Source organism: Dipodomys merriami, unplaced genomic scaffold (genome assembly GCF_024711535.1).
Source record: "Dipodomys merriami isolate MVZ:Mamm:240054 unplaced genomic scaffold, mDipMer1.0.p SCAF_786, whole genome shotgun sequence".
Classification (NCBI taxonomy): Eukaryota; Metazoa; Chordata; class Mammalia; order Rodentia; family Heteromyidae; genus Dipodomys; species Dipodomys merriami.
In genome coordinates, this window is record NW_027206386.1 from 42,228 (window position 1) to 68,851 (window position 26,624).

The following is a 26,624-nucleotide window of genomic DNA, read 5'->3' on the forward strand; positions in this document are numbered from 1 at the left end:
CCACCTACCTTTGTTCTATTGTTTAGCATTTAGTATATATGAGGTGACATTAAATTATTATCACAGAGAACCTGGGAAGAGAGTATCATGGGACACAAAACTCTGTACTTCGGACTGTTTTGTATTTTCCTTGCTTACTATATTTATATACCCATACCAGAAGGCATTGAAGAACCTTGGGAAGTACAACTTTTGGATGCTTCAATGAAAATGATATCACTAACGGTAATATTTCCCTAAAAAATAAGAGTGACTTGCTATAAGTATTCATTGACTTTCTTTCAGTTAGTGTTTTGAAAGAGGAAAGACTTTTCTTTTAGAATAAATCTACCAAATAATATTATGATTAATTTTACCAGCCATGAATATGCTTATTTGAATATGTACAAACCAAGGAAGAACATAACTGTTTTTCAGACTTTGTGTCTGTGTCTAAAGAGAATGACCACATATTGTGAATAAAGAAAATGGTATTGCCCCAAAAGGGAAATTTGTTGAAATGTTATGCATGTAATGTATTTTCATGCATTCTCTTAAAACTTAAATGAGTTTGTCAATTTTGTTTTTGCATTCTGATGTATATTTACTACTTTTAACTTTTTAACTAGTTCTCAAGCTTTATTTACTCAAAAACTATTCTCATTCTTTGAGTTACTGCAGACCAGAGGACTTTCTGCATGTCAGAAACATTTAACAGTTATATTTATTGGTAATTAATTCCCTTACAGAAGATGGTGTTCATTTCATTATAAATCACTACCAGTGATACAACTGTATAAAAATAAAATTAACTTTCAACTATAGGAATGACTTTTCCAGGTTTTTGGATGACTTTAATACATTTCTTTCTTTTTTTTTTTTTTTTTTTTGGTCGGTCATGGGGCTTGAACTCTGGGCCTGGGCGTGTCCCTCAGCAATTCAGCTCAAGGAAAGTCTTCTGAGTGGTTCATTGTAGATAAGAGTCTCACGGACTTTCCTGCCTGAGCTGGCTTTGAATTGTGATCCTCAGATCTCAGCCTCCTGAGTAGCTAGGATGACAGGTGTGAGCCACCAGCGCCCGGCTAATATGTGTCTTTATGGTTACCAGCTTCTCCTGTCTGCTTCCGCAGTTCATGTGCTGTGTGCCATCTGGGGTAGCCCTCCTGAGAATCCTTCTGCAGTTCATGTGCTGTGCGCCATCTGGGTAGCCCTCCTGAGAACCCTATGTGCTCACTAGGGAAATAGAATTTTGGTAAAGGTGAAGGCAGTGACGGCATTCTGATGCTCTCTGAACAGGTCTCAGAAATTCTCCTGGTGCTTCAAATCCTATGTTGTTGATTTCCCCCGTCAGCATGTACTCAGCTGCCTCTTGGTATTCTTACTTTCATTCTTTTTTCTCTTTTGTACCAGTACTGGGGTTTGAACTCAGGACCTCACACAGTTACTTGGCTTTTTGCCTGGCAGGCGCTCCACCAGTTGAGCCACACTTCCACTTCTGACCTTTTGCTGGCTAAATAGAAGAATCTCCCAGATACATCTGCTCAGACTGACTTTGAACCATGAACCTCAGACCTCAGCCTCCAGAGCAGGGTCACAGGTGTGAGCCACTAATGCCAGGGATAAAACTGCATTTTCTAATGAGAAACTCTCAGTCTTTGGGGCTGGAAGCATCTCCACAAATCTGGAACACTTCCAAGTATTTCACATGGCTTTCCTTGCTAGTCTCTCCTCCCTCCCTCCCCCTCTCCTTCTCTCTCCCCTCCACTCCAGTGAACACTGGGAACTGGGACTAGGCACAGTGGCTCAGGCCCGGCATCCCAGCTACTCAGGAGTCTGAGATCTGAAGATTGTGGTTCAAAGCCAGCCAGGGCAGGAAAGTCCCTGAGACTCTTCTCCAACCAATCACCAGAAAACCAGAAGTGGCGCTGTGACTCCAAGTGGTAGAGCGCTAGCCTTGAGCTGAGCTCAGGACTGTGCTCAGGCCCAGAGTTCAAGGCCCACAACTGACCTCCCTCCAAAGAGAACCTCCCTTCGAGTATGATGGGAAATGAACACAAAAGACAGAGGAAATGGGAGTGGGGAAGTCTTCTTTCCCATAAGCATTCTGATGCACAGGAAATGCCTCAGCTATGTCTAGACCCACAAGTAGAAAGCCTCTCTCAGAATAGTTGCTTAAATCTCCCTTCTATAATACTTAGGCTCACTCTGAGCCCAGATCAAAACCAGAAGACAAAAGAAATAAGTGTGTAATTCACCCTCTTGTTGGAATCTTTATTCAAGCTTTGGATTTCTTCCTAAACACACTTCTGTTCACTTCTCAGAGTAGTATCTCTTTTGTATTGTGTACATAATTAGTAGTTGTGGTTATTGACTTTGAGTTCATTCCTTCTTGGCTAGGACTAAGCTACTCGAACCTATATTTTAACAATTCCATTGCAAATAAGATTTAATAATAAACATATCCATCCTCATATTCTTCAAGATTTTGAGAAACATTAATTAGAATATTATAACTCATAATAATATTTGTATGAAAAAATAAATTCATCTCTCTTAAAGACATTCAAGAATATTGAGGATAAGCATAAATAATTTAAAAATTGTACACTGAAGAATGTGATTGCACTGAGAATTCATCTCTATTCTACTTGCTTTTGACTTTTGACCAGATCTAATTTCCAAGAAGAGTAAACTAAGCCTACTTCTCGTTTCTTACCTAATGACTTGTTCCCTTGGCCAGCTGGCCTATCAAAGAGTTCAGCTAAGGATGAGGTGGCGAGGTGATCCTGAAGTGAACGAGACATGGCCATCACACACAGAGGTGTTCCTGCAAATTTAGCTCACAAAGACAACAGATACCTACACCTGACTTTTAGATTATGTCTCAGACTCCTCCTAGTTCCAAATTCCAAACATACATTTATTTTGTGACTTGGATGTGGTGATCCCCTTGAGTATACGTTTTATGCTTGTGCATGCATTTCTGTGTGTGTTTTAAGTTGAAACTTAGTATCTTTAAGTAGCAGAACAGTTGCTTTGGGATTATACAAGGTCAACAGCACACACCAGTTTCCACATATTGTTCCTTTCAGCTATCACTTTTTAAGTTCAAAGTCCAGTTCATTCCAAGAACTTTTTGGGTTTTTTTTGGGGGGGGGGAATTGGTCATGGGGTTTGAACTCTGGGCCTGGGCGCTGTCCCTCAGCTCTTCAGTTCACTTGAGCCACAGCACCATTTCCAGTTTTCTGGTGGTTAATTGGAGATTAGTCTCATGGACTTTCCTACCTAGGCTGGCTTTGAACCGTAATCCTTGGAGCTCAGCCTACTGAGCAGCTAGGATTACAAGCATGAGCCACTGGTGCCCAGATTTCTGTGAGACTCTTAGCTCCAATTAATCACCAAAAACCTAGAAGTGGAGTTGTGGCTCAAGTGGTGGAATACTAGCCTTGAGCACAAAAGCTCAGGGACAGTGCCCGGACTCTGAGCACAAGTCCCAGGAGCAGCACAAAAAATATTCTATTAAATTGAATGACCAGTAAATTAAAATAAAATGAAAGTGTTAGAAAGATGAATACAATGAAAATATATATTTATCACGTAAATATATTTTTTCTGACAAAACTTTACAATTATGAAGCAATTAGACTCACCTCAGATACAGTATCGGGAAATTGATAACTTTAAATGAGGTTACTCTTATTCGGGACACCGCACACTTGCAGTATCTGTGAGTCAGTAAGAGTACACGTTAGGGTATTCAAAAGACCACACTGTCATATACTAGTCTTCCCTTTATTTTTGATAACTTATTATTGAGATTGATTACATACATTTCACAGTCTTGTAGGGCAGTGATGCTTAACATCACTAGTCTTCCCTTTAAATTGTGACGTTTTGTGCATTTGGTGTTAATGAAAATCTTCAGTGTTTTAAATTTTGCTTTGTGTCGCCAGGCAATGTTACTTGAAAACACGGGTATCATAACATACGAAGAGTTCTACCTGACAATATCGAGCGTGCTCCTGACAAGGCCGGAGTCCGACGGGAACCTGACAGTGTTGGACACGGACTTTGGTGGCGTCCCTGTGCGCCTGTACGTGCCCACGGGGGCCGCGGAACACCGGAGGCCTGCGGTCGTTTTCCTTCACGGGGGTGCGTTTGTCCTGGGAAGCTGCAGTAAGTGCACCTTGTGGATATGCATGCATCGAGTCAAATGCATGACCTACATATGTAATGCATGTCACTGAGAGGACATTTGCTAACACAGTACCTATTTGTGAGTAGTCTCTGCATCTCAGTTGATGGTATCAATCACAACTTACCCAAATGTCCTCATAGTTAAAATAATAGATGAGATTTTATTAAACAAATGTATTGATAACATCGTCTTGGAAGTACAAAAAGCTAACATGAAGCTTATGTTTAAAAATAACAAAGAACCCGACTTCAAGTCCCCTCAAATTAAAATAAACCATATGGGGTTTTGTGGGTTTCTGCTGTGCTGGGACTCGAACTCAGAGCCTGGGTGCTGTCCCTGAGCTGCTAATACTCTACCACTTGAGCCACAGCGCCACTTCTGGCTTCTTCAGGGTAGTTTATTGGAGATGAGTCTCACAGATCCCCTGCCTGGGCTGGCTTCAAACCACAACCCTCAGCCTCCTGAGTAGCTGGGATTATAGGTGTGAGCCACTGGCAGCACATAAACTAAAACTGGGACGATTCAGAGATGATTCACATGGCCCCCAAACAGGGGTGACGTGCAAATTCACGAAGAGCTCCAGATTTAAAAAAACAACAACAACAACAACCTGAATGTATTTTTATACATTGCATGCTGAGGCCCTGGGTTCAATTCCTCAGCACCACACAAGCAGAGAAAGCTGGAAGTGGCGCTGTGGTTCAAGTGGTAGAGTGCTAGCCTTGAGCTGAAGAGCTGAGGGACAGCGCCCAGGCCCAGAGTTCAACAACAACAACAACCACAAGAATGTGAATGTTCATGCAGATTTCTAACATCTGAGAGAGGATAGCTTACTTTGTTCAGTGACACTAAGAAGTATATTTGGTAATAGAGAAATTAACATCATTTCCTTGAAAAGACAATACTATCAGTGTTGGGAAAAATAAAATAGGGTCCAACCTCTGAATGTACAAAAACTGACAGTGCAGGAAAGTCCCTGAGACTCTTCTCCAACCAATCACCAGAAAACCAGAAGTGGCGCTGTGACTCCAAGTGGTAGAGCGCTAGCCTTGAGCTGAGCTCAGGACTGTGCTCAGGCCCAGAGTTCAAGGCCCACAACTGACCTCCCTCCAAAGAGAACCTCCCTTCGAGTATGATGGGAAATGAACACAAAAGACAGAGGAAATGGGAGTGGGGAAGTCTTCTTTCCCATAAGCATTCTGATGCACAGGAAATGCCTCAGCTATGTCTAGACCCACAAGTAGAAAGCCTCTCTCAGAATAGTTGCTTAAATCTCCCTTCTATAATACTTAGGCTCACTCTGAGCCCAGATCAAAACCAGAAGACAAAAGAAATAAGTGTGTAATTCACCCTCTTGTTGGAATCTTTATTCAAGCTTTGGATTTCTTCCTAAACACACTTCTGTTCACTTCTCAGCACTCAAGAGTCTCACAGACTTTCATTGACTGGGCTGGCTTTGAACCATGAACCTCAGATCTCAGCCTCCTGAATAGCTAGGATTACAGGAATAAGCCACCAGTGCCGGGCTTGTTTTTTACTTGAAAGAATATTTCAAGCAATGGTTGTATTTTTGGCATTTTATACTCTATTTTAGATACTTTAACAAGATTGTAGTTGATATAATTCACTATTTCTTATGAGTATTAAGATCACTACTATAAAAAATTTTAACCTGAAGAGGTGTGCTCCTATCACAGAAAATATACACACAGATTCACTAGAAGATTCTGTAGTAACATGTACAAATTCATAATGGTTAAACAAAATGTCTTGCATCACAATGCTTATATATTTATAGGTCAGTTCTTGTTTTAAATCAAATTTTCAGTGTTTCTGATATGAAATGGGACATATAACCTTATAAAGACCTAACTATAAATCATCTGCTGTCAGATTTTCTGCTTTTAAATTTTCTAGTGTATTTCCATCAACAGTTCTGGAAGTTTATGAATCACCGACACTGAGACTGTAATAAACACAGTAGTGAGTCTGCTTTGCTCTTCCCTAAGAATTTCATTTATTTTTTTTAATTTAATTTTATTTTATTTTGAGAGAATTTCATTTATTTTTATGGAGATGAAGAGAAAACATTTCCTCACTAATCTCTCCTAAAATAAACCCTTGTCCTCATTTCCATAGAATACCTGAAATCCTTTATACCAGGAAGTGTTTTGATTTTTTTTTTTTACTGCTTAAAAAAAAAAAAAACAACAAAGTACTAGTAAGCACAGGCTTAGCTGGTGATCGTCAAGACTCCAAGATGGGCCAATTTTGATCAATGTGTCTGTTGGTTAAATTAACATGTATTTAATTACAAATGCTTTGTTGTTTTTTTGTTCCTCTAAAGCTACAGACTAGCTCCGCAGTATCATTTCCCAGTTCCTCTTGAAGACTGTATTTCCGCAGTCAAGTTTTTTCTGCAGGATGAAATCCTTAGGCAGGATGGCGTGGATTCCGCCCGCGTCTGCATCTCTGGAGACAGCTCAGGCGGTGTGCTCGCAGCCCAAGTGGTTCAAGCGGTAGGTGCTCAGCCGTCTGTGTGACCCGTGCGTGTGCATGCACTCTGTTTTATTTCAGTCTCTATTTTTTTAGTGCATGTGCATGCACTCTGTTTTATTTCAGTCTCTATTTTTATGTTAAGTATCTTACTTTAACATGAAATGGAAAGCAAGCAGGTCCTGTCTGTGTCACTTCACATTTAAAAGTGGCTTTGGTGTTATAAAGTTGAATAAAACTCTTATGTACTATAATAATTCTAAGAAAAAAATACAAAGACAAACATTAAGGAAAATAAATTAGCAAATACTATAGAGAACAAACTGAGGCCCTGAGACAAAGACTGTTAGGAAACTTCCAAAGAAGCCGCACAATTTTTAATTTATTAACAAAGATTGATAGGAGATTTGTTACATAACTGTTTCATGAGTTAGAGTGAAGAGAAATCCTGGCCACTGCCTCCATACTCAGCCTTCCTTCCCCAGGACAGGACTGCTCAGGCCGCAGGACGCGGGGATGAGAAATGGGCTTTTCAAATTTGCTTGGACCCTAAAATGTTGATGTTTGCTTTATTTCCATGAGTAACAAATAATCATCATTATGATGGTGGTGGTGGTGGTGTCCTGCCAGGAGACCAGCACACACAGGCAGACACTAGTGTCACAGACGCACACCCTGCACACACACAGGCAGGTGCTAGTGTCACAGACACACACCCTGCACACACACAGGGAGGCACTAGTGTCAGACGCACACCCTGCACACACAGGCAGGCGCTAGTGTCACAGACACACACCCTGCACACACACAGGCAGACACTGTCACAGACGCACACCCTGCACACACACAGGCAGGTGCTAGTGTCAAAGACGCACACCCTGCACACACACAGGCAGACACTAGTGTCACACACACCCTGCACACACACAGGCAGACACTAGTGTCAGACGCACACCCTGTACACACACAGGCAGGTGCTAGTGTCAGAAGCACACCCTGTACACACAGGCAGACACTAGTGTCACAGAAGCACACCCTGCACACACACACAGGCAGACACAAGTGTCACAGACGCACACCCTGCACACATACAGGGAGGCACTAGTGTCAGATGCACACCCTACACACACACAGGCAGGTGCTAGTGTCACAGACGCACACCCTGCACACACACAGGCAGGCGCTAGTGTCACAGACGCACACCCTGAACACACACAGGCAGGTGCTAGTGTCAGACGCACACCCTGCACACACAGGCAGGTGCTAGTGTCACAGACACACACCCTGCACACACAGGCAGGTGCTAGTGTCACAGACACCCTGCACACACACAGGCAGGCGCTAGTGTCACAGACACACACCCTGCACACACACAGGGAGGCGCTAGTGTCACAGATGCACACCCTGCACACACACAGACAGACACTAGTGTCACAGACACACACACAGGCAGACATTAGTGTCACAGACGCACACCCTGTACACACACAGGCAGGCGCTAGTGTCACAGACGCACACCCTGCACACACACAGGCAGGTGCTAGTGTCACAGACGCACACCCTGCACACACACAGGCAGACAATAGTGTCACAGACACACACCCTGCACACAGGTAGGTGCTAGTGTTACAGACACACACCCTGTACACACAGGCAGGCGCTAACCCTTACCCTAACAACCCTAACCCTACCCTAACCCTAACCCTACCCTAACCCTAACAACCCTAACCCTAACAACCCTAACCCTAACCCCTAAACCTAAACCCTAACCCTAACCCCTAATCCCCAACCCCCAACCCCCACCCCCAACCCTGACCCTAACCCTAACTCCTAACCCCTAACCCTAACCCTAAATCCTAACTCTAACCCTAAAAACCCTAACCCTAAAAACCCTAACCCTAACCGTAAAAACCCTAACCCTGACCCCGACCCCAACCCTAAACCCTGACCCTGACCCTAACACCCTAACATGTACAGCGACAAGTACCTTAACATGCACTCTAAACCTTACAAGCACTCTAACATGTCCCTTAACATACTCCAATGCACATCCTAACACATGCCCTAACCTTAACTCAAATCCTAAAACTAACATACACATACTCTAACATGTACTCTAAATCCTAACATGTTAGGTAAAAAGTATGCTAACACATACTCCAAACCATATAGGCACCCTTACATGCATCTTAACTTAAATCCCAACCCCACCCACACCCTGATACTTACCAGACTTACCTGCATCCTTGGAGGTAGATGGCCTTCTTTCATCAAACCTGCTTAAGCTGGGTCCAATTTCCACAGAGATACATAGCACACAATACCCAGCCATATCCTCACATGTGCATGCATGACAGGTGTGTGAACAGAGTGAAAGCAAAGCTGACTGCTCATTCCAGTCTCCAGTCTCCCCCAAAGTTAGGCATAGCAGGGCCCACACCATCGAGCAGGTAGGGCAAGGACTCTGAGCAAACCAACCCCACAACTGCTGAGGCCATGGGAGTGGCCTAACATACACTCTAAACCATACAGGTTTGGAATCCTGAACACTGACATGTGCCTCAAACATGCCTTAACTCTAACCCAAATCATAACCCTAAGAGATACCCTAACATGTTTGCTAACCCTTACACGTACCTTAATCCTAACATGTACTAGAACCCTGAACACATACTTGAACATATACTGTAAACCACACAAGTATCCCTACATATACCCTAACATGTACCCCAAATGCACTCTAACATGTGCCCTAACACATACCTTAACCCTCACACATACTCTAACCCTAACTTGAACCCTAATCACTAACACATACAGGAACAATTACCCTAACTCTAAACCTTACAGCCACCCTTACATATACCCAAACATCTACTTCTTTTGTGTATTAACACATATCCCTAACCTGTGCCCTTAATATATATCCTAACACATACCTTAACCCTAACACACACCCTAAGACTAACACAAACCAGCAGTGTAACATAAACCTTATTCTTATCATAATATACACCATAATATATACTCTAAACACTAACATGTATTGTAATGATAACTTTTACATGGACCCTGCCATGTACCACAAGCATACACTAATGTATGCCCCAAGCATAACATAAACCTTAGCAGATACCCTAACATATACTCTAACCATAGCACACATTCTAATCACTATCACATAATCTAAATCTTACACCCATATCAAGTACCCTACACCTATACTAACACAATCCTAACATGTTGACTAACCCAAACCGTAAATGTAACCCTAACATGTACCCTAAATCTAACACATGCCCTAACAAGTACTCTAACATGTACTTCAAGTCACACATGTATTATATGTACAATAACATGTGCACCACAAATGCCCTAAAATGATTTCTAACATGTACTCAAAACACTAACTCATATCCTAACAAGTACCCAAGCACATACTGTAAACCATACAAGTACCCTTAAAAACACTGTAACACGTACCCCAACGTAATATAAATCCTAATATGTGTCTTAACTTTAACACATATCTTAACCCTATCAGATTCTCCAATAGTATTTTCACTCTAAGACACTGAACATGCTCCAAACACTAACACACATGGCAACAAGTACCTTAACACATGCTCTATAACCCACACAGGTAACCCTTACATGTACTCTGAATGTACACTAACATACTCTAACCAAAACAAAAACCCTGACCTTAACAGATACAATAACATGTACCCTAATCACCTACACATACTGTCAAAAGTACCCTAATACATACTCTAAAATGTACACGTGCCCATACATATACCCTTACATGTACCTCACATATGCACTAACCCCAAGCTGTACCTTAATCCTAACATGTACCCTATATATACCCTAATATACCCTAATACTACTCTAATCCACACAGATATCCTTATATACACCTAACATGTACTCTACCACATAGCCTAATGTGTGCCCAAACCCTAATATGTACCTTAACAATTCCCCTATGCAGTATGCTTACCCATACCATAACTTGTGCCCTAACACATACCTAACAGATGCCCTAACCCCAATACATACTATTAACACTAACAAATTCCTTATCAAGTACCCTAACCATTACACATACCCTAACATATGCCCTAACACATACCATCACCCAAACAAAACCTGTTTAAGTTGGGCCAAAGTTTCCAGGGAAACATAGCATGCAATCCCCAACCATATCCTCACATGGAAGGTGTGTCAACAGAGTGAAAGCACAGATGACCATTCATTCTAATCTCCTGTCTCACCCAAAGTTAGGCCTAGCAGGACCCACGCCTTCAAGCATAACAGGGCAAGGACTCTGAGTAAAACCCCACGAATGCTGAAGACCACTGGACTGACTGGACACACACTGTAAATCTACAGGTCTGGAATCATGAACATCAACAAGTACTTCAAACATGCCTAACTCTAACCCAAATCATAACCCTAAGAGATACCCTAACACGTGTGCTAATCTAACACATACCTTACCAGTAACATATGCCCTAACATGTACTCAAACCCTAACAACTACCTGAACATGTACTGTAAACCACACAAGTATCCTTACATGCACACTAACATGTACCCCTAAATGTACTCCAACACATACTCTAATATGTACTCTAACAGACAGCTTAAACCTAAAACATACCCTAATGTGTACTTTAACACAGAATCCTAACATCTATCCTAGCAAACACCCTAATCACTAAGACATACAGTAACAATTACCCGACCACATGCTCTAAACCATACAGGTACCCTTACATGCACCTTAATATGTACCACCGATGTACCTTAATACATACCCTAACACACACCCTCATCCAAAGCCTAACATACATACCCACCACAAACCTTAACTTACCACATACTCTAACATGTAACCTAACAAGTAACATAACCCTAATACATACCCTAAACATGTACTCTAAACATTAACAATTATCCCAACTGGTACCCCAACATGAACTCTAACTGTGCAAGGATCCTTACATGTTTCCTAACTTGTACCCTAATATAAGTCCCTAACATGTACTCTTATCATACATATACCTTAATATACCCTAACATGTGTGCTAACCTTAACCAAAACAATAACTCTAACCCACACCCTACCATGTGCCTTAACTCTACCATACAGTCTAACCAGTACCCAAAAACATACTCAAAGTATTAACAGCCTAACAAGAACACTAACATGTACTCTTAAACATGCATGTGCCATATGAACCCTAGCAAGTACTCTAAACATTAATGCACCCTAGCAAGTACCCTAACAAGTACTCTAAACCATGCAGGTACTCTTACATGTACCCCAAATAAACCCTCATACCCTAATACATGCCTACCCTAATGCATATCCTAACATGTTCTAAACACTACCATATACCATAGCAAGTACCCTCATATATACTCTAAACAGGCACATTACCCTAATATATACCCTAAACCAAAGTCTAACCATATACCTAAACCATAATGTGTGTCCTAAGATTTACCCTAACACTGCCATGTGCTCCAAACTTTACATGCACCCTAACAAGTACCCAGACATATACATTAACATATACTCTAACCCTAAGGCAAACTCTAACAAATATCCTGACATATCCTAACCACAACACTTATCTTGACCACTACCACGTACTGTACCTCACATGCATCCTAACAAGTACCTCATATTTACAGAACCATAACAAACACATGGCTTAATCCTAAACTGTACCCTCATACATGCCCTAACCCTAACCTTAACCCTAACACATAGCCTCACTCTTCATATATATCCTAACACGTACCTTAACCACCAACATGTATATTGACAAGTACCTGAACAAGTACTCTAAACCTAACATACACTCTAACATGTCCCCTAATGTACCCCAATGCATATCTGAACACGTGCCCTAACCTTAACTCAAATCCTAACATATTCTCTAACACATGTCTTAACATTAACCAAAACCATAACCCTAACACCCTAAAACATGTCCTAACCCTAACACATACCCCATCACATATCCTAATATGAACCCTTAACATTAGCACACATATTGTTATGTATCCTAAATGATACATGTGCCTAACATGTACCCAAATGTATGACATAACAGTAGCCTAGAACTTGCCATGACCACTAACACACACAGTAACAAGTACCCTAACACATACAGATACTCTTACCCCAAATGTACCCTAACACTAACCCAAACCCAAACCCTAAGCAATACCCTAAGACATGTCCTAAACCTAACACATACCTTGGTATATACCCCAACACAAAATCTAAACATTAACCCATAGTCTGAATAACTCCCTAGCCTAGGTCACTTACAAGCACCCAAACATGAACCACAAATGTAACCCAACACATACTCTAACGCATGCCCTAAAAATAACCAAAACCATAACCCTAACCAATACCCTAATGTATGTCCTAACCCATGTACTAATAACACATCCTAATAAATTCCCTACCCACTAATATGTTGTCTAAACCTTACATGTACCCCAAATGTATAACCTGACACATGCCCTAGCACTGGCCTTAGTCTTAACACGCACCTTAACCCTAGCATGTACCCTAAAATGTTCTCTAATATATACCCGATTATACATCCTAACTCTGGCCCATACTTGCATCCTAACATGTACCCTGACCAAAATCCATACACCAACTAACCCTAAAATTTATTGTAAACATTACCTTGTATTCTAACAAGTACCCTAACACATACTCCAAGTGATCCTTACATGTACCCTAACATGTACCCAAAGTATACCCTTACACATACTCTAATATGTGCCCTAACCCTAACATGTACCTTAACCCTAACAATCCTAAACACATACCATAATTGTACCATGTATCCTAATGTATACCCTAACCACTAATACATACAAAATCAAGTAGTCTAAGAGTACTCTAAATCATAGAGGTTTATGTGCACCCTAACATGTACCCCAAACCTACCCCAAATACATGTACCCTACTCTGCATTAAATCCAAACACTATCTTAACATGTTACCTAACATGTACCCCTGACCCATAATCACAACCCAAGATGTGCCCGAACCCAAACTCATACCCTAACACATACCCTAAGCCACTCAGCAATCTTATGCCTCACCCTAAACCATCTGCTGACCCAAATCCATACATAACTGCATAATTAATACTTCCTACAATCCTAAATCACTCCCCAAACCTATATTAACCCTTTACTAACAAGTTACCTAAACCTTACTTGTTCCTTACCCACTTTGAAGACCGCTCCATAGCATAACCACAATCCTAACATATACCACAAAGATCTTCCCAAACTCTCAACCTAACTTTTACATGTATTTTAACAGTGACCATTTTCCTAATAGTACTTTATCACATTAAATAAACTCTAGACACTAACACATATGGTAACAAATACCCTAAAACATACTCTACACATACAGGTATATACCCTAACATACTCTAACCCTGACCTTAACATATACCCTAACATGTACTCTAATAAGTACTCTGACATGTACTCTACAAAACTGTAACCCTAACACATACCCAAATATATACTCTAATACAAACATTTACATGTATCCTAACAAGTACTCTAACATGTACGTCAAGTATTACATGTTCCCTAAAGTGTGCACAAAACAGGTAACCTTACACGTACCCCAAATGTATAACAAGTACTCAAACATGTACTCTATAAAAGCTAACCTTAGCCAGACCCATTCCATAATCCAAATGCTAATCCTTTCCATAACTCCTAACTTCACCAGATCCTTAACCCATTCACAAACCATAATCCATTATCTTTCTGTAACACTTAACCCAAACTCTAACTTAGCTCTTCATACAAACCTGCTCGGTATGGCTAATGAAAAACCCAGCACCTGATCTAACCTATTTCTGAACCAGAAGTAAAAACTTAATTCTAACTCACACCCTGAGTAGCCCTAAAAGCACCCAAACTCAACCCTGACCTTAACATCAATGACCCTACACCTATACACAATTCGTCAACAACTCTTCCTTAAGCTTATTCTTCCCATAGCTGTAGGGAGTTGGTCAGAGTTACTGGATGTGTTAGATACATACTTAATGTATCGATTTGAGTTAGCTCAGAGCTGAGGATAGAGGGCAGGGTTGGGGCCAAGAGTCATCAAAGTTGTTGTGACAAGTAACAACTTACAAAGCAGGAAGAAGTAGGCCTCCCTTCATCACAAATGCCTTAACCCCCTTCTCCAGATACCAAAAGCACAGATGAAAGCATGGTAGAGATGAGGATGGAGGCCTAAATAGGGCCTCAGCCTGCCAAAGCATACACTGAGTTGTAGACCGAGATTCTACATGCATAATTCAAAGTGTCCAGACTCTCAACACTTTTTCCTAACACTCAGTACATTTTGTCCTCAAAGTGTCTAAAGGCAGAGGCAGGCAACTGGCAACAAAGGCCAGGCATCCAGGAGCCTTGTCACAGACAAGTGGGACCTGGTATATCTGACAGGCTAGGTTATGCCTTCTGCTTCCCTCCAGAGATACTTATTAGAATGCTGCCATAATTCCAGTCTACAGGAACTGACTGGCTTCTGAGGCATAAAATGGAGGGCTTAGTGTTGAAGTATTGCCCTACCTGTGGTGAGTCCTGAACATAATACATTGGAATTCACCAAAGCAAACTGAAATACCTTGGAAATGTCTGATGTCTGTAAGATGTACATAATAAAAACATAAACATGTGTCATACATCCCCTCACCCTGTAACCTCCATACACTATACAGGACATAGCCAAAAACTCAGTGGAGACTCAGAGCTAGAATGCAGGCCTGGGATGGGCCTAGTGTGGCTAAAACTGTTCTGACAGGTACCAAGGTACCAAGCAGGAATGCATAGGCTGCCCTTCCTCACACATATGTTCATTTCCTTCTCCAGGCTCTGGGTTGAACATGACTGAAAGCATGAATGAAAACTTGCTATAGATGTACAGATGAAGGTGAAGATCTAAGTAAGGTGTGAGTCTGTGAAAGTAAGTTCAGGGATGGGGTGTCAGTCAAGCCGCTTCTATACTGGGCCATACACACAGATTCTACACTCACAATTCCAAGTGTATGGACTATACACATTTTCTTCTGGTACTCTGCACATTTTGCTCCCAAAGTACTTAGTCAGAGAAAATCAGCACACAACAAAGGGCAGGCATGTTGGAACTGCTCCGCAGGTGAGGAATCCTGTATAGCTGACAGGCAAAGGACAAAATAGTCACATTGAAGCTCCTTTCTAGAAAACTGACATAATACTAGGGTAAAGGAACTGATTGGGTTAACAGACATAAAGGGGTGAGGCTCAGTGTTGAGGTACTTGCCTAGTTTGTGGGAAACCCTGAAACACAATAGACTTTAACATGACCAAAAAATAATTTAAATACAAATATAACTGCTAGGCACAAGTGGCTCTTACATATAATCCTTGCTACACAGGAGGCCAAGATCAGAGGATCATGGTTCAAAGCCAGCCCAGGCAGGAAAGTGTGTGACATTCTTATCTTATCTCCAATGAACTACCAGATACTAGATATGGCACTGTAGAGTGTTAGTACTGAGTGAAAGAGCTCAGAGACAGCACCTAGGCACTCAGTTCAAGCCCCAGGACTGACAAATTAATTACCAACTTTTTCCAAACATCCCTCAGCCCCCCCCAACCCCACAGGCACTGAAAAGTACATGACCGAAGGCAGAGCTGAAAGTGCAGTGAAGACTCCAAGGCTGGGGTAGGGGCCTAGGGTCACTGAAGTTGTTCTGATAGGCACAAACTTACCAAGCAGAAAGGGATAGGCTGCCCTTCCTCACATGCCTTTACCTCTTCTCCAGGCCCCAGGACTAACATGAAAGTATAGATGAAAACTTGATGCAGACTTGGAGAAAGACCAGCTGCCTGGACAAGGTATGAGTTCATGAGAGCAAGCTCTGATGAGGTCCATCGCACATGGTTCCATACACCACAAACCTATACTCAGAATTCTAGGCTCCCCACATTTTATCCTGATACTGTGTGGTTTCGTCTCAAAGTACCCACAGTGAGAGAAAAACAACATGCATCAAAGTCTGGATAAAAAGGGCCAGGGCTAAGAGCTGAAGTGCTTGCCTAGCTTGTGGGAAGCCATGGGACACAACTGACCAAAAAGAAATAGAATCCCTTTGTATGCCTAATAAAATGTGTATCAAACCTGTATGATGAAAACAAAACTATTTTTGTGCTGGTCCTGGGGCTTGAACTCAGGGCCTATTATTAAAGAAAAATAGCCTCAAGGACATTTCTACCTGGGCTGGGTTCAAACTGCACTTCTCAGATCTTCAACTTCTGAGTAGCTAGGAAAACAGGCAGGAACCACTGAGACCTGGCAAACACATTTTCCACAGACCCCCTCACACCCTCGTCCTCTATGTTCTCCAAAGCAAGATTTGTTGAGGTCCACCCAGCCCATGCTACATTAGGCCGTACACGCAGACCTGGCACTCACCACTGCAAGCTTCTGAACTCGTCCCATTCTCTCACTGCAGCACCTGAGGTCAAGGGCAGTCTCGGGAGAACAAAGAATCGGCGTCCTGCAGGCCCTCCGCTGCTGAGCGGGATCTGGAGTATGGCTGAGAAGAAAAAGAAAAAGCCATCTCAACCACACTGTCCGCTCCCACCTTCTGCTACCAGACCCAGCTCCTAAGGAGACAGATCTCAGGCCAGGCCCGAGGCAGTGATGGTTTACTCCTAATAACCCTGCCAGTGAGAGAGTCCTCCAGGCACAGAGAAAGATCACAAAGGAGTTTTACTAATGGGTCTGCAACTGCCGCGTCCTGAGCTCTGTGAGAACTAGGAGCAGCTGCAACCTACAAGGCGTTTGTTTTCTCCTTCCCACAGGTGTCAGCTCTCTGCAGGCCCCTCAGCTCCCCAGGCTCTCTGCCTCTCCGCCGGCCCCTCAGCGGAGCCCCGCCGGACTGAGGAGACCCTCGCCAGCCTGAGGAGACCCTCGCCGGCCTGAGGAGACCCCGCGCCGGCCTGAGGAGACCCCGCGCCGGCCTGAGGAGACCCTCGCCGGCCTGAGACCCCGCGCCGGCCTGAGACCCCGCGCCGGCCTGAGGAGACCCTCGCCGGCCTGAGGAGACCCTCGCCGGCCTGAGGAGACCCTCGCCGGCCTGAGACCCCGCGCCGGCCTGAGACCCCGCGCCGGCCTGAGGAGACCCCGCGCCGGCCTGAGGAGACCCCGCGCCGGCCTGAGACCCCGCGCCGGCCTGAGACCCCGCGCCGGCCTGAGACCCCGCGCCGGCCTGAGACCCCGCGCCGGCCTGAGGAGACCCTTGCCGGCCTGAGGAGATGCTCGCCGGCCTGAGGAGACCCCGCGGCGGCCTGAGGAGACCCCGCGCCGGCTGAGACCCCGCGCCGGCCTGAGGAGACCCTCGCCGGCCTGAGGAGACCCGCGCCGGCCTGAGGAGACCCCGCGCCGGCCTGAGGAGACCCCGCGCCGGCCTGAGGAGACCCCGCGCCGGCCTGAGGAGACCCCGCGCTGGCCTGAGGAGACGCTCGCCGGCCTGCGGAGACCCTGCGCCAGACCGGTCCCTCTGCATATCCGGACCCCATACCTAAGCCCTGCTCGCTTCCTCGCCCTAACCCCGCCCCTCTCGTGCTCTGCCACACAAGCCCCGCCCCGGCGCCGCTCGCTTCCTCCCCCTAACCCCACCCTACTCTTACCCTGCCACGCAAACCCCACCCCTACACCACTCACTTCCTCCTCCTAACCCCGCCCCTACACCGCTCACTTTCTCCTCCTAACCCCGCCCCTACACCGCTCACTTCCTCCTCCTAACCCCGCCCCTACACCGCTCACTTCCTCACCTTGCCCCACCCCTCTCGTGCTCTGCCACACAAGCCCCGCCCCTGGGCCATCACTTCCTTGCTCTTGTCCCGCCCCTCCTGTTCTCTGGTCTTCCACAAGTCCCGCCCCTGCTCTGCTCACTTCCTTACCCTTGCCCACCCCCTGCTCCACTCACGTCCTTGCTCTTCCCCACCCCTCTGGTGGTGTGCTCCCCACAAGTCCCGTCCCAGACTGCTCATTTCCGTGCTCCTGCCCTGCCCCTCCTTGTTCTGCTCTTCCACAAGCTCCCCCCCTGGGCCACTCACTTCCGAGTTCTTGCCCCACCCCTCCTGTGCTCTGCTCCTCCCACAAAACCAGAGGGAGCAGTGAGCACTGATGCCCGCCAGAGGGAGCTCTAGGCTTGTGCACCGTCATGCTCAGGACCCAGGGTGCAGTGACCACTGATTCCCACCAGAGGGTGCGCTAGGCATGTGTGCCATTACCCTCAGGACCCAGGGTGAAATGAGCGCTGCTTCCTGCCAGAGGGTGCTCTAGGCATGCATACGGTGCTGCTCTCCTCAGGACCCGGGGTGCAGTGACCCCTGATTCCCACCAGATGGCACTCTAGGTGTGTGTAACATGCTCCTCAGGACCCGGGGTGCAGTGACCCCTGATTCCCACCAGATGGCATTCTAGGTGTGTGTAACATGCTCCTCAGGCCCCGGGGTGCAGTGACCAATGATTCCCACCAGATGGCACTCTAGGTGTGTGTACTGTCCTCCTCTTCTCAGGACCAGAGGGTGCAGTGACCCCTGATTCCCACCAGATGGTGCTGTACATGTGCACACCATCCTTCTCAGGACCTGGGGTGCAGTGACCACTGATTCCCACCAGATGGTGATCTAGGTGTGCCCCATGCTCCTCTTCTCAGGACCAGAGAAAGCAGTGACCACTGATTCCCACCAGATGGTGCTCTAGGTGTGCCCCATGTTTCTCTTCTCAGAACCCGGGTGCAGTGACCACTGATTCCCACCAGATGGTGCTGTGCATGTGCACACCATCCTCCTCTCCTCAGAACCTGGGGTGCAGTGACCCCTGATTCTCACCAGATGGCACTCTAGGTGTGTGTACTGTCCTCCTCTCCTCAGGACCAGAGGGTGCAGTGACTCCTGATTCCCATCAGATGGTGCTCCAGGTGTGTGTACCATACTCCTCGGGACCAGAGGGTGCAGTGACCACTGATTCCCACCAGATGGTGCTCTAGGTATGTGTACTATGCTCCTCTTCTCAGGACCAGAGGGTGCAGTGACTACTGATTCCCACTGGATGGTGCTCTAGGTGTGTGCACCATGCTCCTCTTTTCAGGTCCAGAGATGCAGTGACCACTGATTCCCACCAGATGGTGCTGTACATGTGCACACCATCCTTCTCAGGACCTGGGGTGCATTGACCACTGATTCCCACCAGATGGTGCTCTAGGTGTGCCCACAGTACTCAGGACCCTTGGCCTCCCACAGGCTCCATCCCTGGACCATTCACTTCTGCTCCCTTGCCACACTCCTCCTGTGCTCTGCCCCTCCACAAGCCCCACCCCTGGAACTGCTCACTTCCAAGCTCTTGCCCTCCATTCTTGTGCTCTGTAACCCTACAAGCCCTGCCACCCAACTGCTCTCTTTTCTGCTCTTGCCCCATCCCTCTCAAGCTTTGGCCCCCCCACAAATCCCGCACCTGGGCTGTTCACTTACTCACTGTTGCCCCACCCCTCTCATGCTCTGCTCCACAAAAACCCCGCCCATGCACCACTCACTTCCTGCTCCTGCCTCACTCCTGCAGTGCTCCACTCCTCCTCCTAGCCTGTGGCTGCAACTACTTTCTTCTGAAAACTTGAAGCCCTGAGGAAGTGTCCCAACTCCTCAGTGCCCTAAGACAGACTGGCCTGTGTGGTCCTGCTCCAAACTTCAGTGCCCCGAGCCCCAGAGCAGTCTTGTCCCAGCTCTCAGTGAATTCTCAGTGTCAGCTCAGGCCAGCAGTCAGGGCCCGCAGTGATCTGCTGGGTGCAGGAAGGAGATGGGGCCCCAGAGGAGCCACGAGGTCAACAGGGAGGTAGAGGCTGCTGGCAGAGGCAGGAACATTGTAATGGGCTGTGTTCCCAAAGTTCATATATGGACACTCTCATCACCTGGTACCTGTGAATGTGACCTTACATGGAAATGGGCTTTTGGCAGGAGATCAACTCCAGTTCCTGTTGTTATTGTGCCCCTAAAAAGGGGAAATTGGGCCCCAGAAATGCACCCAGAGATGATCCTCTGTAGAGATGTCACTCTGCTCTCACAGGTTTAGAAGCTGAGAGAAGAGCTAGAACACATCGTGCCTTGTACCTCCTGAGGGAATGCGGCCCAGAAGACACTGATTCCATACTGCTGGACTGCAGAGCTGTGAACACAGATCTCTAAACCACGCAGTCTGCAGTGGTGTGTCAGAGCCACACTAGGAAAATGTGCTGCTCTTTCATAGATAGATAGATAGATAGATAGATGTAGTTTTTGTTTTTTTTGTCAGTCCTGGGGCTCTGGGCCTGAGAGCTGAGCTCTTCAGCTCAAGGCTAGCACTCTACCTCATGAGCCACAGCACCACTTCCAGCTTTTTCAGCTTATGTAGTGCCGAGGAATCGAACCCAGAGCCTCATGCATGCAAGGCAAGTTCTCTACCACTGAGCCACCTTCCCAGCCCTCCACACTCTTTTCTTCTCCTCTCCCCTGGAGATGCCCCTGGGGTATCTAGGGTGGTGCTTGTTTGCTTCCCTCTGTAGCTGCCAACACTCAAACAGCCATATTACCCAGCAGTCTTGGGTTCAGGCAGCCCTGGAATCTGTTCCTGGATTGGTTTATCATTTCAGGCCAGGAAATGTCTGTGCAGAGGGCCCTCCTCAGCTCCGAACCCCAGATAGCAATGAGCTACACCTCAAGGCCACACAAAAAGCAGCCACCGTCTGGAGCTTGACCCTCTCGTGGATGAATCCTCTGAGCTCTGGCAGAGTAAGCAGCCAGGGGACCTGACGGGGCTGCATGTGACCCCAAGGTGCTTGGTTCTTACAGGGACTGTTACCTGATAAGAACAGGATAGGGTCCTGCCAGGTAGTGACGTACTTAAGGAAGAGAAATGGAGGGCCTGCACCCAATCAGAAGCCCCTGGCAGCATTTGTCCAGGTTGTACAAAGCCATCAGAGTCATGAATGGTTCTCAACCAGGGAGGTTTGCTCCACAGTTGATACTGGCAATTTAGGTAGACAAGCCTGCTCTTCAGGCCTGGTCAGGCACTGCTGACACCTAGTGGTCAGAGTTGGGAATGCAGGTAAACACCTTGCCCTGGCCAGCACAATCCAGGACAGCACATAATGAATTCATAAATTGTGTTAATTTTGTAACCAGCAATGTGTGCTAAACTGTATTAAATCTATATATTTTGGTTGTGGCATTTCTACTAGGTATCTTAATCTTCCAGTCTTCCAATCTTTCCTCTCTGCTGCTATCAGTCTAGTTTAATAATCTTGAACACATTTTACTGTCTCTCACATTGCAATTATTATTCTTACATTGACAGCCTGTGAAGCTGCTATGGGTTTGGCATTATTTTTTTTGCCAGTCCTTGGGCTTTAACTCAGGGTCTGGACTCTGTCCCTGAGCCTCTCTGGGCTCAAGACTAGCACTCTACCTCTTGAGCCACAGCGCCACTTCTAGCTTTTTCTGTTTATGTGGTACTAAGGACTCAAACACAGGGCTTCATGCATGCCAGGCAAGCACTCTACCATAAGCCACCTTCCCAGCCCTGGCATTATTCTTTTATACATATATATTTTTGAGATTAAGTGATTACATTAATTTCACAAATTTTGCAGTATTGTGGGATAGTGATACTTAGTTAAAGTCAAAAACACATTTTAACCTTCACAAGGCAAATTGTCATTATCTTGGTCTATGAAGTTTGTGAATTCTGTAAGCTTTAACAAACCAAGTATTTCTTCCATATCAGATGATATATACATTCCTTTCCTTTTGCTTACTGTAAGCTGCTCCCTCTTTCCCTCTCAGTCCCTCCCTCCCTCCTGTTGCTACCCTTGAGTTGCTTAGTTCATTTTCATTAATGTCCAGTGCAGATGATGGGTCCCTCTGTTGTATATTTTCCTGTTTCCCTCTGATTCTATGCTCTCCTCCTAGCTTCTCTCAGATGCACACACACACCATATATGAGGTCAAGAGCATGGAGTCATTTAGAAATGATATGACAAATGAAGTAGAGGTCTTTTGTTTCTTGAGTCCTGTTTACTTTGTCATATCTTCTTACATTTTGAATTTAACATGTACGTATCAGGGAGATGATGTGCCATTTGTCTCTCTGATCTTGGCTTAACTTGCTAAAAATGATTTGTTCTAGTTCCATTCATTTCCCTGCAAATGCCATTATTTCATCCTTTCTAATGGCTGCATAATATTCCATTGCATATAGGTACCACAATTTTTTGATCCATTCAATTGTAGTGGGGCATCAGAGTTGTTTCCATATCTTGACTCAGGGTAGATCGTGGCATTATTCTTATAGTGTCAAATAACTACAGCAGTCATTAACTACAAAGCCTTAATCTCTGACAATGCTAAAAATTATTCTCCCCACAAACATACAAATCTCTATAACTTGATATTCCAAAAGTGTTATTACCTGAAATTAAACTATTCTTCACCTACTAATTAGTATGGAATGGCTGTTTATCCTTACTCAATATCATGAAAATTGCTTATTTTTCACTAGTTTTATTTTTCTTTACCTCAATCTATCCCTATCAGCATGACTTTGCATACATTCAATAATTATACTCAGTTCATCTCACCTATCCAAACAGCCCTTAACATTAAAAAACCATATAACTCAATACTAATTCTATCTCAGGTCCTAGTTGTTATTATAGTACATGAAATTCATTTCATTTTGTGTTTTATTTGAAGCAACCCTAATTCTGACTCTGATAATCATTACCCAAGAATGGAGTTAGACAGAACAACTTAATCTGTGCACTTTCTCAGCTTCAGGAGGCCGTGACTCTGGGTAACCCTTAGGACATGGTCTCTGCATATCTTTAGTACCCCAGATCCTGAGGAGAGGGTGGTGAGCATACACCTAGCATGCCCTCTGGCAGGAAGGAGTACTCAATGCACTCAAGGTCCTGAGGAGGATGGGTCACACGCTTAGCAGCCCTCTAGAGGAAAGTAGCACTCACTGCACCCCCTAGTCTTGAGAGGAGGTCAGGTGTGCCCTCTAGTGGGAAGCAGTGCTCACTGCACTCCATGTCCTAAGGAGAGGATGACAGTGTGCACGCCTAGAGCTCCCTCTGGTAGAAAATAGCACTCATTGCACCCAGGTCCTGATGAAGACAATGTGAGTACCTAGAGTGTCCTTGGGTGGGAATCAGTAGTCACTGAACCCCCTGGTCTTGAGGACAGGATGACAGTGTGCACACCTAGAGTGCCCTCTGGTGGGAAGCGGTGCTCACTGCACCCATGTCCTGAGGACAGTGTGAACACCTAGAATGCCCTCTGGTGGGAAGCGGCGCTCACTGCACACCTGGTCCTGAGGATAGGAGGACTGTGCACACACCTAGAGCACCCTCTGGAAGAAAGCGGTGCTCAACATACCTTGGATCCTGAGGAGAAGAGCAATGGTGCTCATGTGCCTAGCGTGCCCTCTGGATGAAATCAGCATTCACTGCACCCCGTGTTCTTCTAAGGACAATGTGCATGCCTAGAGCACCCTCTGGTGGGAATCACCGCTCACTGCACCCTGGGTCATGAAGAGAGGAGGACTCTGAGTATACACAGAGAGCTGTCTGGTGGGAAGGGGCGCTCACTGCACCGTATGTCCTGAGGATAGTGTGCACACCTAGAGTGCCCTCTAGCAGGAAGCAGCCCTCACCGCACCCTGGATCCTGTGGAGGACAGTGTGCATGCCTATAGAGTCCTCTGATAGGAATCGGTGCTCACTGCACCCCCTGGTCTTGAGGAGAGGAGGACGGGTGAGCAAGCTCAGAGTGGCCTCAGGTGGGAAGCAGCCCTCACTGCACCCCGGATCCTGTTGGAGAGGAGGATAGTACACCTGCCTAGAGGGCCCTCTGGCAGAAGCAGCACTTGCTTCACCCTGATTTGTGAGAAGACGGTGCCCACACCTGGAATGCCATCTGGCAGGAAGCAGTGCTCATGGCACCCGAGGTCCTGAGGAGGACAGTGTGCATGCCTAGAGCACCCTCTGGCAGGAGGCAGTGCTCACTCCACCCCTGGTCCTGAGGAGAGCAGTATGGTGCTCACGTGCCTAGCATGCTCTCCGGTGGGAAGTAGCGCTCACTGCACCCTGTGTCTTGATGAGAGGACAGGTGCACACACATCTGATTGATGTAACTGTAACCCCTCTGTATATCCACTGTACAATAACAACAAATTTTTAAAGAGCTGAAATGGTACTTAAAATTGTCATTCAAACAATATGCATCACATAAAGACTTTTACCAACTTCAAGATTCTGACAGTGAAGCAAATTTTGCTTTCCTCATTTTAAGAGATGCAGAAAGTGAAGTTTTGAGAGACACACAATTTAGTTAAGATCGCAAAGGAAAAGAGAAACTAAGAACTACATGCTGCTCTTCTGGCTTTGCTTCTGACTCCTCCATATCCCAGTGTCTTGATATAGGTAAGCAGGGCAAGACAGGGTTGTAACATAGAAAGAGAAGACACTGGCATCAGCAAATGATCTAACTATCTCAGAAGGTATTTATCTGAACCCCTTGACAGCTACCAGCAAATGCCTCAGTATGAGAAGTGACCGGCACAGCTCCTTGGGGTATCCCCTGACAGACTTCATCCTTCTGGGTGATTCTGACTGACCATGGCTAGAGCTGCCTCTCTTTGTGGTCCTCTTGGTGTCCTAAATTCTGGCAATGTTGGGAAACATTGCCATCATGTTGGTGTCCTGCCTGGATCCCCAACTCCACAGCCTATGTACATCTACCTCAGTCACCTGTCCTTCCTGGACCTCTGCTATACCACCACCATGGTCCCCCAGATACTGTTAAACATGGGCAGCTCCAAGAAGACCATCAGCTACAGAGGCTGCTCAGTGCAGTATGCAATTTTCCACAAGTTAGGGGACACTGAATGAATTATCTTGGCCGCCATGGCCCTGGATCGCTATGTAGCCATTTGTGAGCACCTCCATGCACTGCTCTTTTTTCCAACAGCTGGTGGCTGTGGCATGGCACAGTGGCCTTGGCAACTCTCTTGTTCAAGTGATCCTGACTGTACAATTGCCTTTCTTGGTCAGCAGGTGATAAACAACTTGTTTTGTGAGGTGCCAGCTATGATCAAATGATACAATAGTGGTGCTGGTGGCCTTCTTTTCACTTGTCCCCCTAGCTCTCATCATAGTCCATGCTATGCTCAGGATACAGTCTTCCAGTGGAAGGCACAAAGCCTTTGGGACTTATACTGCAGACCACCTCCAGGAGCAGGGAAAGTTTATCTCTATTCTATTCCTACCCTGAGAAATAGGATGTGAAGGGAGCTCTCAGAAGACTTTGACAAGGATCTGGAGACACTTCAGGTAGTGAAGATCTGAGGATGTGGCAATCACTATCGATTCAAGAACATTGGGCATTTGTAGTATTTGCTCAGAGCAACTTATACTTACTAGCTAAGCAGAAGCATTTTGAGAGATTTGAGAACCTCAAAAATCCTTTATGCCAAATATCTGATGCCCTCATATAATCATAGTGCCTGAACTTTGCAGGCTAAGGTGATTCTGAATCTGTAATTCTAATAAGGCATATTTTTTTAGATTTGTCATTCTGTTTATTGAATTAATTGATTTGTAATTTTCTGGCTCTTCTCTCTTTCCTATTTTTTCTTCTACCATGCCCAAATTTGTCTCTTTTATTTTTTTTTTGGTCAGTCATGGGGTTTGAACTCTGGGCTTGGGCGCTATCCCAGGGCTCTTTAGCTCTAGGTGAGTGCTCTACTGCTTGAGCCACAGCACCACTTCCAGTTTTCT

The 26,624-nt window shown here is 45.3% G+C and overlaps 1 protein-coding gene and 1 non-coding gene across 2 annotated transcripts; both read left to right on the plus strand.

Annotated features, from left to right (window-relative positions):
• Positions 1–87: 87 nt before the first annotated feature.
• Positions 88–25,736, plus strand: LOC138818874 (arylacetamide deacetylase-like 2). Its single transcript, XM_070010018.1, has 4 exons — positions 88–225; positions 3,933–4,105; positions 6,525–6,696; positions 25,572–25,736. The coding sequence occupies exons 1-4, from the start codon at positions 88–90 to the stop codon at positions 25,734–25,736; spliced, it is 648 nt and encodes a 215-aa protein (XP_069866119.1).
• Positions 4,659–4,766, plus strand: LOC138818884 (U6 spliceosomal RNA). The gene has a single exon (XR_011369246.1). It is a non-coding gene; the product is annotated as a U6 spliceosomal RNA (small nuclear RNA).
• Positions 25,737–26,624: the final 888 nt, after the last annotated feature.

Excerpts from the sequence above, each read along its gene's own strand:
- LOC138818874 (XM_070010018.1), top strand. The coding sequence starts at position 88 with ATGGGACACAAAACTCTGTACTTCGGACTGTTTTGTATTTTCCTTGCT. Across the intron at positions 226-3,932 it reads TGAAAATGATATCACTAACG|GCAATGTTACTTGAAAACAC; the intron begins GTAATATTTCCC and ends TTGTGTCGCCAG. Across the intron at positions 6,697-25,571 it reads CAGCCCAAGTGGTTCAAGCG|CCTATGTACATCTACCTCAG; the intron begins GTAGGTGCTCAG and ends CCAACTCCACAG.